The 20,165-nt window shown below is 40.7% G+C and overlaps 1 protein-coding gene across 1 annotated transcript; it reads right to left on the bottom strand.

Annotated features, from left to right (window-relative positions):
• Positions 1 to 121: 121 nt before the first annotated feature.
• FAM177A1 (family with sequence similarity 177 member A1) lies at positions 122 to 16,653 on the bottom strand. Its single transcript, XM_010392271.4, has 5 exons — positions 16,515 to 16,653; positions 12,358 to 12,534; positions 5,329 to 5,395; positions 3,542 to 3,639; positions 122 to 2,726 (listed from the first exon to the last, which is right to left on the bottom strand). Exons 1-5 carry the CDS (start codon positions 16,581 to 16,583, stop codon positions 2,514 to 2,516), a joined length of 624 nt encoding a protein of 207 aa, XP_010390573.3. The 5' UTR covers positions 16,584 to 16,653; the 3' UTR covers positions 122 to 2,513.
• Between the last annotated feature and the right edge of the window lie 3,512 nt (positions 16,654 to 20,165).

Consider the following 20,165-nt stretch of genomic DNA (forward strand, 5'->3'; position numbering starts at 1 on the left):
TATCTTAATTGTACAACTGAGCTACAGCAGTAGTTAGAGCTGCGAAAGTCCCTTAATCCTGAAGAAAGCCATAGAAATGTTTCAACTTTCAGACAGAATTACAATAGCTCCAGGCCAGAAATGTTTGCAATTCTGCATGATTTATTAGTTTGAGGTAGTGCTGAACACAGAGTACTACACAAGAGTCTAAGGAAGGGGTGGGGGTAAAACGATATTTTGAATTCTGGTGCCTGAATATTCAACCACGATGTGTGACTTAGTAAAGATGACAACAGTAAACAGCCACGCACACCTGTGTACAGGCATAAAGTTTCAAAGACCACACAGTTTTAAAGGAAAATCCATAGCCAACTTCCAGTTCAAAAATTATATTAGATATAAAATAACTAATTAATGCATTTACAGAAAAATTAAACCAATATGAAAGTAACCACTTTCATACAGTTTGCAAAAAAGGAAGGATTAAGTTAAGGCACAGTGAGTAATACAGTATTTTATACAAAGAAGGCAGTGAGAGCATTTGTTACGCAAGAAATAGTAGGGAAAGGAGATTAAAAACCAACTGACATTAATTTCTTGGAAGAAAAGCAAAGTATTCTCCAGCTGTCAAGGTATTACTCAAGCTATGTGAGGTTTTCTTTCTTTGACGCTCTAAGAACTCTTAAGAGAACTCAACTCCATAAGAGAACAAGCTCGTTTTCTGTGTATTCCCCAGGTGTTGAACCAAGCTGTCTCTTGCAGATGTTCAGGGCTAAGGAGGGATTTTACACAGTGGTCAGCACCCTCGGTCTTAGAATTCAGAAAAGGCAAAGAATGGAGTATCTAAATAGATGGCCTAGAGCTGAAGACTGAATCCTCCTCCTTAGCTTTTCTGTGGTGCTGGAGTGCCACAGACAGATGAGAGGAAGAGTTTGTGCTGTACAGGACACTGGTTCAGGCACAGGGTCATCTGAAATATGAAACCATTCCAGAAACTAAGAGCCAAGTTACCTGGCCTGTGGTGTTACATCAGGCTCCTCAGTTGGCAGTGGGAGCAAGGCCAGGGACACGTCATGATACCCAACAACCCAGTTTTGCTGAAGACTGTTTTTAAATTATTTTAGAAATCTCAAGGACAGAAGTACTGTTTTACATGCTAACTAATGCAGGTTCTCTGCTCCTTTGCCTGCAACAGTTGTCCACAGAAAATGACTGGGGCAATGACATCTGACTGTTGCGAAGTAAACCATTCACCTTTTACAAGCTACAGGTGCAACAGTCATTGCACTAAAAGAGCCTTAATTGCTATTTGCTCTGGAGCTACCTGCACTTCATTTAGACAAAAATTTCTGTTGTTCCAAGTGCAGTATCACAACACATTATTTATGAGAAGGAAAGAGTGGTAAGTTTGGTTCTGTTGTTTCTAGTTATTTATGTATTCTGTGCTTACAGGGTGAAAACCACCTGCAGTGGTACATCCCTTCCTGGTAATTTAATATTAGACACAGTTTGTTTAGGTTACTGAAGTACAGTAACCTAATGTTTGTGAGTGAAATAGGACTACAGAAAACCATTCAGGAAAGATGGTGATAATTTTTATAATAAAACTGTTTTTAAGAATTTTCTTCTAGATCCTAATCATACGTAAACCTCTCTTTATTTCCTAAATTGGGTAATCGATGTCCAGAAGAGTTCATAGTTCTAGACTGGTACTACATAGAGTGTCCAGTGCACTTAACATAATTTAGCAAGACTTTAGTTTCTTTCCAGGACCACTGAGAGCATGCATTTAAGCACACGGGTCTCTTAATTCTTGGGTTAGGAGTGAGAACATCCTACATGGATGTTAGTTCTGAACTTTGCTGCAGCACTGCATGGAGCAGCTGAGCACTATTAGCCTCCAAGAGTGGTGGTACTTGTCCTAAGTTCTTAAGGGTGCTTATAGCCTCCTGGAAAGTTGGAATTTCTTTACTTAAAAAAAAAAAAGTCAGTGGACCCTTGATTCTAATTAACATTAAATCTAACATTTTTCTCTTGTGTTAACAACAGAAAAAAATACATGCATACAACAGTGACAATAAATAGGGGAAATAAGACTCTATTATAATTACTTTTGAGTTACAGGATATTAATTCCTATTAATCTATTCATAGAGAGCCGAGTTGCAAACAATGTGCAAATCAGGTTTTTAGAAGTAGGAAACAGCACTGCCTCTGCAATCCACAAGTGTTGAGAGACACAGCAATTCAAAGAAAAGACATTTCTACTTGCTTTACACAGAACTTAGCTCACACATTCAATTTCAGACCAAATGTTTGTAGTGCAATTTTCATTTTAACTGAAGTGCCAATTTGGCAGAATGCCTCAGCCTTATTAGGCAGACAGACTGAACAGACATCACCTAGCTCTCTCCTGATCAATAAGAATGGTAGGAGTTGTATTTCACTGAACAAGTATAATCCTATTTTTCCTGTTTATAGGCAGATTGTGACACCTGACAGTTCTTATTTCCTACATTATACAGAACTTTACACTTAAGGAGGGACAGGAACTACATCTTCTTTAGTTTCTGCAATGGGCGGGCAATCTCCCTCACTTTCAAAGTTTACATTCACGAATGAAGAGCATGCTGTTGCTCCAGGCTGGTCTGTCTGGACAGGAGCTTCAGCTTGTGGCTTGTTCTGCTGTTCCTGATGCTGTCTTTCTGCTTCTTCTGACATTTTGTTTTCCTGTTCCTCCTCTTCCTCCTGAAGAGAGATAACCAGATTCATATGCTACTATTTACTATTTACCACTTACTTAGATTAACTTGAAGCCTTTCCATAAAAGCATACCAGTTGCTATTACAAGGCAAGGACATTTGTTCCACTAGAAAACAGTCACAGTTGATCGTAAGATGAGGTACATTCTAGAAATCCCATTATGGAAAAAAAAAATCACCAAAAGTGAAGGATTAAACCTTGTTAAACACAGAAAAAAGACACATACCTAGATAAGCAGTTTTAGTTAATAGCAACAGTGATTGGTCTGCCTCCTCTAAAGCTTTTTCAGCTCTCAATAAAAAAAATAACTAATAAAGCTTTAAATATGTTTTTCATCTCTTCTAAATGAAGATTTTTAAGGGTTTTTTTTGCCGAAAGCACTGGCTACCTATCAGTGTTGTCCAGTTATGCTTTAGAACAAATGGTAACCTTGTGTTCAATTTACCCATGACACTGTGTTGAACAAGTTTTACAGCTGGAAAGTGTATTGCTAGCAGCCACCTCTACAGTGTTCAGCCCCTGTCCATCCAACTTTGTCACAGTGTTGACTTGAAAATGCATTGTACAAGAGAAACAGAGCAGAGGTCAGGACCCACCCATTTCTAAGACTGATGAGCTGGAGAGAATAGGCTGATGGATAAAAAATTGTTAATCATGCATCCAATGAAAACTGGAGACAAGCTGAAATTGACGATCTAAAGCTTCATTTTAATGCTAGAATAAAAATTTTATTTTTTAGAATACCAGGAAAGAAAAGTTGGGAGAAAAGGGAGTGCAAGAACCCTATCTCTCACACATACCTCTCTCTTCATTCTGTAATACTCATCAATGGCATATTGATATTTTGGTGTGCTTATCCCCAGAACAGATGCAATCTTTTCTCCCAGGAAATCACACACTGAAAAATAAAGAGAGGTTTACATATGATTAGGATCTAGAAGAAAATTCTTAAAAACAGTTTTATTATAAAAATTATCACCATCTTTCCTGAATGATTTTCTGTAGTCCTACTTCACTCACAAAATAAAACAAAAATCTGTGAGGTTAATCTCCTTATAGGTAATTATTAGCTGAATATACTAATAATTGTTCTTTAGGATAAAGAATGAACAAAAGGAGAAGGATATGAAATTCAATGAAAATATATATGGTGGTAGTGTTTGAATTCTGCTCGTTTCAGCTTTGGATCTAAGTTTGTTTTGCTAGGAATCAGTTAAAGGGTAAGCGTTGAGCTGAACTTCAACTGAAAATTAAGGTTAGACAAAAGTACATGGGTACCAGCTGTACTGGCAGTTCAGTCTAGTGGTACTAACAAACTAGACAGTATTTATTGATACAAGCATACTTCAAGTCACTTTTAACAATGTTCTGTGTTGCGTACTAATGGATTAATAAAATATTTATGTTTCAGCTGCCTCAATTTTCAAGCTGTAGGCTACATTCAGTGCTACTTTGCTAAAACAGGTAGGGCACAGTCAAAAGTATGGAACAGGGGGAAGTTTGTGTCATTCAGTTTCTTTACCGTGGTGATGGCTACAGCACTGGTTGAGTAAAGGCAATCAAGAAGTCAAATATACTGCACTTCAAATTGTAAATCTGCCCCAAGGAAGCAAATGAGTTAGTCATCTTCAGGGAAAAAAAGTTAATAGTTAGCAACTGACTACTTCAATGAACATTCACAATAACTAATTTTACAGATATCCCGGCATCCCAAGCATTGGGCAAAAGACCAGTTCAAATTACAAATGTAAGAGCCAAAAATGAAGGGCGAAGAAGAAAGCACTGACCTTCAAATTCATAAAGGACTTCTGAAAAAAGGACAGCATTACCTACCCTTGCGTATGAAGAACAGATGAGTCAAGGAATTTAATTACACTGCACATTAGAGAAAAAGTGTTTCTAAAAATAAAGATAGGTTAACTAATACAACAGACTGCCAGAAAATTTTAAAATATTCAAAACTCCATAATATTTGTGGAAAAAAAGCCAATAAAGATACTTTACACCTTGGAAAGAACACAGACTATGACAAGCATTTTTAAAACTTGGCAAAATTCTAAGAGGTCCATGAGTCATACAAATTTCTGTGCAGTGAGTTTAAGACCCTTGACAATAGTCCTGCTTATTCTGTAACCCCAGAAGTTCATCGTACGCCACACAACTGGATGTGTCCTTGGGATAATTTCTAGTTGTCTTCAGAAAAACTGTCAGTTTAGTCACACCAGCCAGCATTCTTTTCAGGTAACATCACACAGAATGGTTCCATACAAAACCTAACAGAAAGCTGATACATTCCCTTGCCAACACCAACCTATCTCCATACGAAGAAAAAGGGGAAGAAGTGTTCATCAAAAGGGTATTTTCCAGTCATTCTTCCATGCAAGAGTTGTTGATGGAAAGTAAAAAAAAATTTTTAAAAGTGCCTAAGGCAAGAGAGTACATCTCCACAGATTAAGTACAGTTTGATTCATACTTCTGAAAAAACAGCAAGTAGAAGAACCCAAAGATGATTTACAGTCTGTCAACATCACTTTGTGACTTTCAGTATTCCCTTTCTGGTTTACCCAAGAATTAAATAAAGCAGTACCTGATAAGGTTGATGTGGCAACTCGCAGCATGTGAAACCACAAGTAGGGTCCCCACGTGAGTGTTGTCTGCAGGAACAAGAGTAGTATGAATACGTACAGCTGTATGTTCATGGCACAAAATAACACATGCAAAACCTCAAACAGCTTGAGAAGAAAGACCTGCAATGTCTTGTTTTCCAGCTACTACAATATTTTTGCTTTAAAATAAGTGTAGACCAGACAAATGAAGAAAAGTATCACCACAAGATATAAATATAGCCATGGTTTACCTCTGGGAAATTTTCTTTCACTGCTTTTTGTTTCCTGCTCCCAGACTTGGGAAATGACAAGCAGCCAACTCAATCCCTGACTAGAAAAAGCTCTCCACAACATTCTGAATTCCATCAGGCCAAGAGGAGAAGTGAGGTAACAAAGTAGTCTCTCATTACAATAATGATTGAACTGCAAATGACTGTTTAAAATCAAACCAAACCTTCAAACCTCTGAGGAAGAGGCTGCTTTCAAACATTTACAACCAGATAGGAATTATCCCTTGAAACTGCACCTGAAAAACACAACCAGGAGAACCGAGGGAGGAGGAGAGTTACCACAGCTCTGAGGGAGCAGTGGAGATGCTGCCAAGCAAATCGCCGGGGGTGATGTGAACCACGAGGAACACAAGATGAGTAAAACAGGGCTCAAGTGGAGTCACCTCAAGCATTTGCATGTGAGTGAGGAAGTGTCTCCAAAGAGCCTCCACACCAGGGCACACAACATAAACATGAGGAATTGGAGATCTGTGTGCAGCTCCAGGGGTAGGATCTCGTCATGATCCCAGGGATGGGGTGAATGGACTGAGTGCTGCTGTGGAGGGGTACAGACTCTTGAGGAAGGGCTGGCCAGGAAGACAAAGAAGGGGAATTGCTCTTTGCACAACTGTGGTGTATTCACAGCTACAGGAAAAATACTGCAGCCTCCAGACAAACTGATACATATATATATATATATATATATATATATATATATATATACACACACACACATTGTAAATTAAAGATTTAGAATTAAATTAATTATAAAATAATGGGCATGCACAGGCTATGCTTTTCATCAAGGGAAGAAACTGTATCGGTTAAAAAAATCCCCAAACAAAACCATGTAATAAAAAGGAAAAGGGGAAAAGCAGATTCCAAGGTAAAGAGGAAAAAAATTGTAGGCTTTCATTTTTGTGAAAAGGCAAATTCAACTTTCATAGTGAACCAAAACATGTTTATAGTTAACAGGCTGCTGTATTCAAGCAAGCTCTTTGTTACGTATTTCCCCCCAGAAAAGATCTCTGTAGAAGTACTTTCTTCTGGAACGTAGCAATTAAAAGTGTCAGCTTTCATTACGTGAAACACATTAGCTCTACTCACATACGTAAGTATTTATAACTTCTATAAGAACTGTTTGGTAGTAACCTTTTTCTATTTTCTTATTTAATAGATATCTGTACAGGAACAACCAATATTATTGTAAATAATACAGCTACAGAAACTAGCTGGTATGGCCTCAGTATGCATGTACACAAGCTACCAGACTTTGGTGCTTTCCAAGCATAGTCTCTACAAATCACTGCAGCAAGAAATTGTCTGTCAAGCCAGAAACTCAAGTTGGGCAGGCTGACAAAAAGCCAGATGTTATATATTTTTGGCAGTGGATATGGAAAATGTCCTGCCAAGGTAAAAGTGTAAGCAAAATCAGCTGCTATCCTGCTCACACAAAAGCACCTCCTGCTCATTGATTATGTGCTCAGTTGGCAGACAGGCTAACGAGGAGTTTGTTCAGTTGAAGAAGTCAAAAAAAGTGCTGGAAAAGCTTGTTGCCACAGGTGCAAATAATGGCACTGACAGGGCTCTGTACAATCCTTCATGATGAGGTGACAGGGTTAAAAAGCATTCACGCAGGGCACAGGACAAACAAGGGCCTGCTGTGTGCTGTAAGAAAGAAGCTACAAGAACCCCCATAACATTTCAGAGTGGAAAGACAAAGCTGAACTTCAACGTGACAGAAGAAACTCAGACCCAGAACATTCTAACAAGTTTGTGGTAACACAAACATGGGTAACAGCTGAGGCTCGGCAGACACAGAGGTTCTATTTCTACTCTTCCCCCAGCACAGTTAAAAATCAGTTTGGTACATTAGAAGCACTTCTAAGTTCAGCTTCATGGGAACCTCTGCTTTCTGACAAAGCCCAACCAGACACTTCCTCATCCCTGACAAGCAAGGCTTTGCCAGCCCCTCAATTTAAAAGGTAACTTTCTTTCCAGTGTCTCAAAAGGCAATATAAAATCATGGGAGAGGCTACTCCACAGAAATTCAACAGGAGAAAGGAGATGGCATGGAGAGAGAACCACCAGGAACAACCAGGAACAAAGGAACGCATCCAAGGAGTCACCTTCTTTTTCTACACATTCCCCCTTTACCTCCTCAGGGTAAATTTGGGTGCCTTCCCAGAGCACCTCAGAGATGGAAGCAGAAATGGCAGATATGAGGCAAGAACTGGTACTGGGGAAACTGGAACTGTTCAAGTGACATGAACAGGGCTGTTAAGTAATGGCTCAGTACAAATTAATCAAATTAATCCTTGCCTGTGAAGTAGCTTTAATGCACTGAGCTGGGAACTGGAAAACCATACCCAAGTCAGGTCCTACAGACCTACACAACCACATACCCAGATACTGTATTTCAGCTTCCTTTGGCCAGCCAGAGAAGCCTTAATGTTCAGTCTTTAATCAACTCAAGGACACAGCAGTACTGTATTTCTTGACTGGGAACAAGGGACAGTATGAAACGCAGTACACTGGTTTACTGTATTTCTCCTGCAATCCATCTCTTTAGTATACGTTTCTACGATGTTTAATTATATTATTCAGCTACCCTGACTTTATTTTGTTGTTAAAATGGAAAACACAATGGTTTTGACAACTGATTTTTAAATTACAAAAAATCTTAATGTACAATTTTAATTTAAATAGGAATGAACATAATGGATTCAATCACTGATAAAACCAAGAGGCCTCTGGTCCAATAACAGAACAGGCTTTTGTGTCCTACTGTGGGGCTGCCAAAGGGAGCACACATGTTCCCTTGAATTTCTGAGTGCACCATGTTCCTAAACAATCCATATATATATTTATTTTTGGCAGATTTCAGCCCTAATAACACTTAAATTTTCCAAGGTATGTAGGGTTTCTTTTTGTCAGAGAAAATGGCAAAATGAGAAAAATAATAATTACCTTGATTTCAGAAAAACAAAATCCTGTATTCAGTAGTTAATATACACCACCAAATAGATACTTTTTCATTGATTACCATGCCAAGATACATTTTTAATTAGTTTAATCCTTGCCTGTTCATTGCTATAATAGGTTCTTTAGCGTATGCACCACGTAAAACTGTGACATCTAAGACAAGCCAGTGAAAACAAGATCAGGAACACGCACACCATCCTCCATCAAGAGCTTCTACCATATTATGAGTAGTTATTACTTGGTCAGTGACTATTTTTCTCCTTCATCCCCAAATTGTTAGAGAAAATCAGAGTTGGACGGTCCTCAAGAGAAGACTTTTTTCTATTTGAAGTTAAAGCCCTTGTGACTACAGGATATCAAGATAACCTTCCTGCAAGGTTGTGTTTCAATCTTTCTGAGCATTGAAGGTTAATAAAGTTAAATCTCTCCTGGAGTTTTGTTGCAGATGTCTTCTCGGGATGAATTCTAAGGTTATCACACCAACAGTCATGTTGCTTACAGCTCCTCTCTGAAGACTTACACTCCACCTTCTGCCTATTCATCTAATAGGTGAATGCAGCAAAGTGCTGCACCACCAGGTGTCCCTCCAAGGATAAACAGAAGGATTATCTTCTTAATTAATACAAAATAAAGTTTTGGTGGACAAAAGCAAATTTACATATAGAGTGCAAATATCTACATTTTAGGACAAAAGAATCAAAAATACATTTATGCTATTAAAGCATTTGAATTTCAATGTGAGAACACTCAGATAATACTGAATGCTACTATCTAAAAAATAATGTGTTCTGGATTAAAAAATATAAAACATAATAGAATGGACACCCCAGTCCAACAGTGTTAATGAACTGAGTGCTGACCTACAGAAGCACCAGAAGTTGTTTCAAAGAAAATTTAAAACCCAGTTCTTTTTGAGAATTTGTTTTGTTATGAATAATAGGAATCCACCCCACCAAGTGCTCTGGCTATGGTATTACCAGGATATATACATACTACTTTGCTTAGTAAGAAACACATTGTCATTGCCTGCTTAGCTCTAAAAGACAATTAAACCAAGGTACTTAAGACATTTCTTTACAACACAGCAAAATATTTGTTTCCCTTAAACTCATTCAAAAGCTGCCAGGATGCTAATAACAGCACAGCTTTGAAATTTCTTGAAAGTTCTATTCAAAATACTAAATGTGCTTTTTCTAAAAATAAACTGGTCCAGAAACAGCTATTACTTGCAACATACTTTTTTGTATCCCAACTGAGATAACAAGTTTTAGACATGCTGGTCTCAGCAAACAGACTATTTAATTGCTTTTATAGAAATCCTACAATAAAAACATTTTAAAAGCAGCTGTTGGCTAAAACATCAAAGCTCAGCTTGGACTAACATTTCTTCAATTGTCTGGCTCAGCTGGGATACATGAAGCATGCAGGAGATAAAGTAAACCTCACTTAATGGCAACCCCTGCTCTAATCAAGTTCATTCTGTCCGAGGTAAAAAGCAATACATAATAAGGTAGAGTGTGCTCCACAATAAACTACTCCTGGTAGTTTGGGGGGTCCTTTTATTAAAAAGTGTATTCAAAATTAAGGATTTAATAAACTGTGAAAGGAGAATAACACAATCTTAACTCCACCATACAATATACTTTTTGGTATTCAGAAAAGGAATCGGTATTAGGAAAGGAGGGGAACAATCATGCAGCATTTCTGGCTGTTGTGCATACTTGAGGGCTCTTTAGATAAGTGTCCATTTGCACAGCAGCGAGCATGTCTCTGCCCTCACAACACCTACACCAAGGCTCGTGAGCCTTCCATCACTGCACCACCATAGAACTCTTTCCACTGTCAGAAAATGGCACAAAAAATTATACACAACTTGTTCCCTGCTCATTATAATTGGGAAAAAAAATATCTCAGACATTCACAGGTATCTGACATGACTGCCTAGTGGGGAACAGACCTCACTCTGAAGATACCTGAACATTACCATAATAGTCAGTAAGTTTCACACTTCTTGCATTTCTTTGAGAAGATCCTTAAGGAGGAAAAAAACACCCTAGTACCCAGCAAGGCAGCTTAACACTTTACTCATTGTTTGTGACTACAATACATTTCTTTTCCAACTATAAACTTCATGTGTATTTTATACTGATAATATCCTACCTGCTATCAGGCTAATGTCATTTTTTGTTGTATACAAGAACTGCCTGCCAAGAAAGAGAGCACTGCCATCAATCCATGCAAAACGCAATGCAACAGCTTAACCTGTGAGTCATTAGGAACCCCAATCCCAGCTAAATTCCCATAGTCTCACTGGAACTTAGTCCTCAATCCACCTTTTTTCTTCTTCAAAATAAATGCATTTTACAGAGGGGAAGAGAGGTATTGCTTGACAGTCAAAGCAAACCTCTTAGGGTTCACCACTTCTTCAGAAGAGCATAACCAGAAAGTCAAACCCTTCAGTCCCTTCAAGAAAGCGAAGCTCTCCCAAGATGGATACACATATTAATAAATACAGGGCCTACTACTGGAGAGTAAATAGAAAGCTTTGACCACAACATTTCTTAATTATGGATTCCCAAACAATGGTGCAGGAGTCTCTTCAACAGCAATGTCAAGTAGAAAGCAGGGTGCTGTTTTCTGTACATGCAGGGAACTCTAAAGTATGGGAAGAAGCAGCTCTACACCAGTGTCTGCCTTCAGTATGCAACCAGGCAGGACTAGCTGCTGCATGAAGCCCTAGCTCCTGGCTGCCTGACCACACTCCAGCGTATCAGGGAGGATCCAGCCGGTTTGGGAGTCTCCACCTCAGTGGCACCCAAGCACAGAGAGGGCCAAGAAGAGAGCTCCACCAGCAGGCAGGACATAGGACTGCAGACTCAACTTACTGGGGGCAGGATTGTTGTACAAGGGTAAGAGAAGAGGTGGTTGGGACACCAGTTTCTGGGGTTGTCATAAAAGAAACATGAGACTGGGCATGTGGAGAGATGAAGAGCAGGATGTGGATCTTCTCTGGGACTGACTGCCAGAGGGTGGGGAGCTGCTGCCGCTGGTGTTGGCACATGCAGCTGTAAGCTTTGCAATCACACTATCACTGCAAAATAGTTCATCAGGCAGGCCAACAGAATAAAACAGATTAGATATTTCATTTTACCTCTAAGTATAGATCCAGAATCATTTACAAAAAGAAAAATGCATTTTAGCAGCTACAATGCACACAACCAGCTTTAATTGTTGAGACTTCACTGGAATCTGGACCAATAAAAGGAAACTCCATTCACAGGCTGAGCAACATCTCAATAGCTTACAAGACAGATGAACATTACCTACAGGGACTAGGCAGGTCCTTTAAAATCTGGATTGTTGGCATGGTAACCCTAAACTACAGGTTTAACTCTCCACTGTCAACAAACATAAGGAAAAAAAAGTCTCCCCTGCAACATTTTTTTTTAAAACAACAGTACAAATCAAGGAGATACCAGGCAAATATTATTAGAAAGGGACGTGCTGGAGAAGACAAACTAGAACTGTGAAGAAATTAAACCCATTTCTAATTAGTAAGGCTACTTTAGTGGAGGAGAACTCCAGGACAAAACTTTCCAAGAATACTTTTCAAAGATTTCTGAGTCCCTTAAGCCAATCCAATTATTAGAATTTATAATAGTAAAGACTGTATCAGATTTATGACACAAAAAATTAAGTATAAAATGTTGTTACCCAGTAAACCAGAAGTAGCAATTTATCAAGTAAAATACCTACAGGATCTACAGGTGGCAACAGGTCTTTTTTCTCTTGTTCATCTTCCTCTTCATCTGTGCTGTATTCTTCCATTGTTTCTCCACTTGCAAAATGAATAACCCTCCTTGGAATTTTCTTTTTCTTTCCTATGACACCCAGCTCCACATTCTCAAAGCCACTATCTCCCTTTGAAAGTTGCTATAAAGGAAAAAAAAAAATCATTATCTCAAGTACACGCTTCTGGAACTGGAAAGTTCCCCCTTAACAAACTTCATGAGATTTTAAAAGTATTTTAGATTGGTTATCATATCCAGTGGACATTTAGAAGACATTTGCCTGTAGGTAAAAGACTGAAACATTCTTGTTTGCAGATATGTAAAAACTGATCCCTTCTCTAAAAGTAACAAAAAGGTTTCTTGTTGGGGCATGTTTCATTAACTAATTTGGTAAGCACATAAATTTTAATATTTAAAAGTATTGTTGGGTTTGGAATTAATATCTAATGAAATTAATCAAGAAGCTCATAGGCTGTAGCCACCTCTTTGCAAGTTCAGACAGACACCTCTAGCACAAAAGAGAACTGAATAACTAAGCAGCCAGGCTCAAGCTTTAAAAAGATGCACCAAGGAATCTGCCCCTGGGGACTTTCATCAGTAACCATGACTAGTACAAGGGACCATGGTAAAAGGACAACACTTAGTTTTGTGGCTAAGAACATACAAAGTGAGAAGTACAATGTCTGGCTGTGTTCTTCCAGCTGCTGAATGCTACAATGCAGTCTTTGGGTCACAAGCATTATGAATATATACTTCTAATTCAAAGGCCAGTCAATAAATCTTTAGGCTAGTCACTCCTGCCCACAGAGAACTTGAGTAAGATTTTGTATTGCAGCTATCAAAACAGAGCCTTCATCTTGGTAGAGCTTTAAGAGGCTACTGCAATAAATGCACAAAACTGCTGGAAACACTTCTGTCATGTAGAGAAGGCCACAGAGGTTAGGAAATGTCAACCACATGTTTTTAATGTACCATGAAGGTTTTTAAAAATGCATGAGCTCATGTAATTTGAAACTGTATAAGGAATGACATGCATAGTGTGTGCAGAATCCAGGTTGCATAAAATGGGCACATTCCAATTTCCAACTTCTTCCCTATACAAACCTAATGATCTCCACAGAGCACAATTCAAAATTATAAATAAAAATACATGCTTTATCACACAGTTGTAAGACATCCCTTAATCACTGCAAGTGCAGCATCACCATCCCCATCTCTCACACTAGATTACACAACACAGCTTTGCAAGGCAAGCAGGCTTGGTTAGCTGGGAAAGACTGTGGGCATGGGAGAGAGGGGCAGCAGGGGATCACGGGGAGCAGAACAGCTTGCTTCATTCCAGCCACAGACTCTTCTCATGCCCAGAGAGAAGAGGGAGGGAAGGTAAAGATCACGTGCTGAGCTCTAGTGTGGAGAGGGAGCGCACTCATTCATCATCTCTCCGAGCCCTGTACCACCGCTTCTCAAAACTGCAAGTCATCTCAGCTTCCCCCAGCATTTCTCAAGCCATGGTGGCACATTTCAGGCTTTTTCCTGGAGGAGCAGAGCAGAATCCAGCAGCAAGTTTTCAATGGGGTAATTCAGCTGAAACAGGATTGTATTTTCATGTAGAATCACATTTTCATGTAGAAAGACAAAACTGACTGTCTGGGGCCCAGTGCAATCTCTCTGCTATCAGTCTTGGGAACAGAGCAAGACACGAAACACAAATGCTGAAAACAGTGAAGCAACCTGAGCACAGGGAGCACTCCTTGCTGGCATTATAAAAGCAGGTGCCACTTCCTGTGACGGGGTTCTGTATCTTTTTGTGCAAAAAGCACCACGGAATCAGCTTTTTATGAACATTCCACACTCCTTTATTGGCATCGTACAATGACTGTTTTTATATTTAGTCACAGTACTGAAGAGCACTGTTTCTTGCAAACACTACATCATAAATATCACTGTGATTAATAACAGCAAGCAATGTGAGCCCCTCCTTAGAGTTCCTTTAAAAGCACAGTCTCTTTACCTGATTTAGGCTCATTTAGTGCAAATGCTTAAAATATTTTAACTTTTTAAAAATGTTGTTTAATATTTCAAGTTTAAAAAGCAAGCTTTAGTTCCCTGCACACCCATCCCACATTCACACAACCTACAGTAAGCAGCTTCACAGCTGGTACTGCTACAACATTTCAGACAAATGCAGTACTTCAAGACAGTAAGGATTCACCAAGGAACAGTGAATCTGGTTCCCTTAGTCTTACATTAACAAATAACATAAAGTATCAGCTGTTGTTTTGGTTATTACCTAGTCAACAAACCTGAGTGTGGGTTTTAGTCAACACTGGCCTTTTAAGTTTTACCTGCTCAGCACCAATAAAAGCCAGCTCTCCCAGGTACAACCAGGAAGTTCAGCACCAATAAATTTTATCTGTCCAAAACTGTGGTAATGGAGATCTATTCTAGAGCTATCAGCTAGATTCACTTTATAGCTCAAATGTTACAGTATTTCTTGTTTGAAAATGTATACTTTTGATCTTCCTTAACAAATTTGATCTTCTTTTCCAATTTAGGAAGTTTTTTTAAAAAGATCTTTCTTCTAGTGCATGGCTTTAGTCAGGTTTCTGACCTCATTTTTTTTCCACAGGCTCCTCCTTCTCTAGCATATTATATGGTCTTGAAAGACTCAGCATTTGTCCCCACGTCACAGAAGTATTTACTTTGGCTTCTATTCTGGCAACTATTAGACACCAAGGCTGGTCACTCTTGTGCTTCTGGCACACCAGCTAACACTCTTAAGGCACTCGGTAAACACTGTAAAGCGACTTCCTGTTTCTTTTAAATGCCCTCTTGGGATTTTTCTTGGCTTTATGGCACACATACAAACCTTGTCTGTCAGGCAGTCAGGATCTGAAACTCATGTTCATGTTTACCCTCTTTATACTCACTCTATCTCACCCTTTGTCCAGAAACAAAGAGAGAGCAGGGCATCTTTTGACAGTGTTGATACAATACCCAGCACAACAGAATTTTAATTCACATATAAAATGCCTAAATAAATAAACTACAATTAAGGATAAGGTGTGCCTGGACACCTGCAGGGAGAGCTGACACAAGCAATATTAGGTGATGCAATAACATAAAGTTTCATGCAGGAAGACAAAGAAGAAAAGCAAAAAGTAATAGGGATATCAGGCACTTTGGCATCCCTTAACCTTGTGAGAGCTTATGACCCAAAGCTATAAAGTGTGTGAAGTCCACTCTCCCTGAGGAAGATGAGTAATTCAATATGCACAGGTCTACTGACGTGGTACTGCTAGTCACTAGAATGCTGGTAATAGCTATTGAAAAATATTTCTACCCTGCTATCTTGACTGTTTTACTGGTTTTTTTGATAATTTTTTTTGGCTAGGGTTGGTGGGCGGGGGGTTGTTTAGGCTTGGGTGGTTCGGGTTTTTTCGTATTGCTTGTTTGACTTTCTACCCTTCTGTTTCAACTGAAATTAAACAGCATTGAGTCTTTCTGAAACAAAGACAACGAGATGACAGACCCGGAGGACGACTATTAGAAAAGACACCCTCCCAACAAGCCTCGGAAAGGCACCATAACCGGTGAAGGGGCAGCGGCAGCGCCTGCAACACCCAGGGCGAAGCCGAGGCCGGTGCGAGGAGCGGCCGCGGCAGTGACAGGAGAGCTGCCCGGGCTGCAGTGTAATTAAGAGCTGCTGTCCCTGAACACCTCCCACGCCTTCGCCAACTTGACAGCGCGGAGGGAAGTGGAAACCTGTCTCACTTTAATATTCATCAGGCTCGTTTGTCTGAGGCATTGTCCGCCGACGAGCAGGAGACACCGGAGACACGCGTGCCCGCCGCGCTGACTGTAATTACAGCGCGCTGGATGGAAGGGCAGACTGGCTGACAGACAGACCTCGTCTCCCGCGGCCGGGCCACTGCACCCCACCGCCACAGCGGGGAACCGGGGGCTCCCACCACCCCGCACACCCCCGGGAGGTCAGGCCGCGGCCACCACCCACCCCTCGGCCGGACCCGCCGCGGCCTCGCCCCCCTCCGGAAGCGGCTGCGCCCGGGCCCCAGCGCCCGCCCGGAGCGACCGGGAGTGCCGCCCGCCGGCCCCGCTCACCTGCTCGGGCTCCATGGCGCCGGCGGCGGGCGCGCAGTAGAGGGTGATGGCGGACAGCCCCTGTTCCATCCTCCCGCCCGCCGCGGCGCCGGGGGAGGGCGGCAGCGGGCCCGCCGCGGCCCGGGGAGGCGAGAGCGGCCGGGCGGCACCGTCCCTCGCACCGCCCGCCGGGGCGGTGCTTGCGGCCCGCCGGGGCTGGCCGCGCACAGGAGCCGGAACGCGCCCGGCGGAGACTGGGGTACTCGGCACACTGACCTCGGTCATTTCGCTTCTCCCCGCAGCCCGGCATTAACCGGAGCCGGGAGGGAGGCAGGGGAGAGGCCAGAAGCAGCCGGGCTGCCAGGGCCAGCCGCACGCACCTCCACAGAGGCTGAAGCATACCCCCGCGGCACGGAGGGAAAAGTACAAGTTCTGGGGCAACACACACATCATCTTCCCAAAACAGTGTGAAACCTTGCAAAAGAACAATATTTTAAGAAGTAGATGGAGTTCCTTGACAGTGGTTAGGGGTCTTGCTCGTCCAGGACCATCCTTGCTCAGCTTTCCAGGACTGGGTGTTGGCTCAAGCAACTCAGCCCTTTGTAAGTAACGAACCCTTGAACAATAAAGAAATGCACACCAAGGGTGCCCTGGCCCCTGGGCTGCGGCTGGGCGAGAAAATAACATGCATGCCCAGGAGGGTACGAGAAGTGTTTGCCAGGTGAGAGGTTTGCTCCGCTGCTCATGGGAAGAGCCCTTCTGTCTCCAGTATGTGCTGAGGCCTCCGTGCTGTAGGGAATGGCCCGGCCTGAACAGAGAAGGAGGGCTAACCCCGGCAAAATGTGCATTAGTAAATTCCAACTGCCGGTGAAAACAGCTGGAGGGGGAAGTATTGGAAACCTTCTTTTTATGGGACTGAGAAGGGAGTCGTTTTAATTTTTGGGGGATCTAACCAATGGCTGTAACAGGCACTCGCATGACAGCAAGAGCCATCTTTCAATCCTACATCATTAAGAATAGTTTCCAACACATTACACTCTACAGCACATATGGGCTCTTAGACACTTTCTTAGTCATATTACCAAAGCATTATCCAGAGCACAAGACAAAAGCCTAGGGAAAGTACAGACACATCAGACTTAAAATTATACTAGCATAAGGCAGAAAATGCTCCCTTGTGAAAAGGGCTGACATACAATGTATAATTACAGAAACATGGGAAGGAAAGGTTATAGTATTATTTTAGACAGTACGGGGCTGAATACCTGCTTAAGGGATTGCAACAAACATACATCACTTAAAGTTGCAAAGAAACAAACTAATGTTAGGGTACATAAATATTTTTTACCCCCAGATATTTTTTACCCCCAAGTCCCAATACTTGGGACATTCTGTTTAGTAAAGGACTGGTTGGAATAGAGTAACAGCTCCTCAAGAGCATTAAACCATCAACTAACCAACTTGCTTTCCTTTGCCTCTACTGTGATTTTAGCAGCTGTATAGTCATATTAAACCTAATCTTTCACCTCCCAGAAAAATTAGCATTTGCAACTTAGGTTTAATACATTTAGCACATTAATATTGAAAGGCCTGTGGAAAGGTAGAGAGTTAACAAATAAAGCCGTAACTATTTGTGTGTGCTAAGAGTTAATTGTCCAGCTTCTATCACACAGCTATCTATTGACCATTATAACCATTTCCTCTCAGTAGGCTGCTCAGCAGCAGACTGAGCTCAAACAGCTCAGACAAAAGCTTGTCTGACAGCAGCAACAGCTTTCAGCAAGATATACACAGGAAGACAGACCTCAGTCTTCTAAGCATTTCCAGTGAATTTGGCTTGACTCTAGCTCTTCAAGGTTCTTGTATGCCAGAGAAAACTTTTCTGCAGACTTTTCTGAGATCCTGTAGAGGATGAGTACAAAAACCCTAATGCAAGAAAATGGTGCTGGGAGTATTGTTACACACTTGCCAGGAGAGTTGTATTTGCATCAAGCTGTGAGAGGCCATGTAAGTCACCAATCCATTTAGAAGTACTCCTATACAGCTGAACTCTTGTTCTTAGTGTCTCCATCATGGATGTGGGTTTTTTTTCCAGACTTGGGATCATCAGGCAATTTTTCTAAGCAGGCTCCTAAGTATTTTCTGCCTGGCTTGCTAAGGTGAGAGCAATATACATGTTATTCATTCCAGCATCTAGCTTAGAAGTAATAATTGACACATCTTATACTTTAAAGAAAATGCATTCTCTACTTGCCCTTGTCTCTGCCAACACTCAGCTAGTGACAGCTCTTCCTATCTGGTTGCAGTTTTAGTACTTGGGAAATGGTGAACTAAAAGTTAAAACTAAATGTAGGCCACAAGCTGAACATAAGAGTTAATTGTTGGTAACTCGACAGTCTGACTGAGCCTGTCCTGGAGCACAGTGCTTCACTCTTCATCCTCAATATCCCTATTCATGTTTGATTTCCATCAAAAACATTAACCATCCACTCTCCCCTAAGGACTGCATTTCAAACCAAGATTTCATACTGCATGGTTCTGCATATTGCATTGCTTTATACTGCTCAAGAACTAAAAATACTATAAAAAAGAAAAATCAAGTTTTAGTAAGCATACCACTTCAGTAGCTGAGGACAGCTTCCCTACAAACTGGTGATATGCAAAGACTCATTCTTTTGTCATACTTAAAATACAAAGATTCAACTTAATTGATCAGTTTACAGATTAATGCTATGCATAAAATGCAGTGCATTTAGGGAGATGGCATACTTGAACATTTTTCAGCACCTTCCATATATTGAACACATACCACTAATCAAGCAGGAGATAGTTTCACATTACAGCATACCTTACATTTTATTAGTGCAAGAGTATAATTTCCTATGTAAGATATTCCCTGTTAGCTGCCACTATCTCAGAGAACTGGCTGACAGAGGGACCCACTTGTTTTAATTACTGCACTCAACTTTTATCTAGACAGCAGCAAGAGGTGTCCATTTACAAACCAAGCACTCTGCAGTATATTAAAATTTATAATACACCCTCTTACCCTAAGATAAGGGTAAAAGATCTTACCATATTTGCCAAGATCTATGTTGGATTTCAAGGTTCATCCTGGTCTACACCTAGTTCTGAAGCCAGCCTGTAGATTCTACCCTTTTGAGACCAACAGGGTAAACTGAAATACTAAACAAATGCTATAGGAAATGAAGATCAGATTGTAGCTGAGTTGGGGCAGTATGTTCTGTTAGATACAGCTGTTTTAAAGTTCAGTACCAGCAAAAAATTTCACTGAATATGCATTACAAATTATCTCCAGAACAAAAGAACTGCTTAATTGGCAGCCTGGTATGAAGATTATCTTCAGCATATGAGACAGTTTGGTATCTGCATACCTGTATTTTTTCAGTCACTTGATTCTTTGTGTATAGGGGAAGAATGATAAAATTCTTTACAACAAAGTCTTGTACAAACCTGAGCACAACACATCTACTTTCTAAAAATGCTCCACAGCTGAGCACCAACAGCACATTTTCAGGTACTGACACAGTCTTATAGTATCTATGCCAAACGTAAGTTACAACAGTCTTTAGAAACAAATCAAACTAAGGAAATAATCTCATTACATACTGATAAAAGACAGTTAAAAGGAACTGAAGAAACAGGCCATTC

This window comes from Corvus cornix, chromosome 5 (assembly GCF_000738735.6).
Source record: "Corvus cornix cornix isolate S_Up_H32 chromosome 5, ASM73873v5, whole genome shotgun sequence".
Lineage (NCBI taxonomy): Eukaryota > Metazoa > Chordata > Aves > Passeriformes > Corvidae > Corvus > Corvus cornix.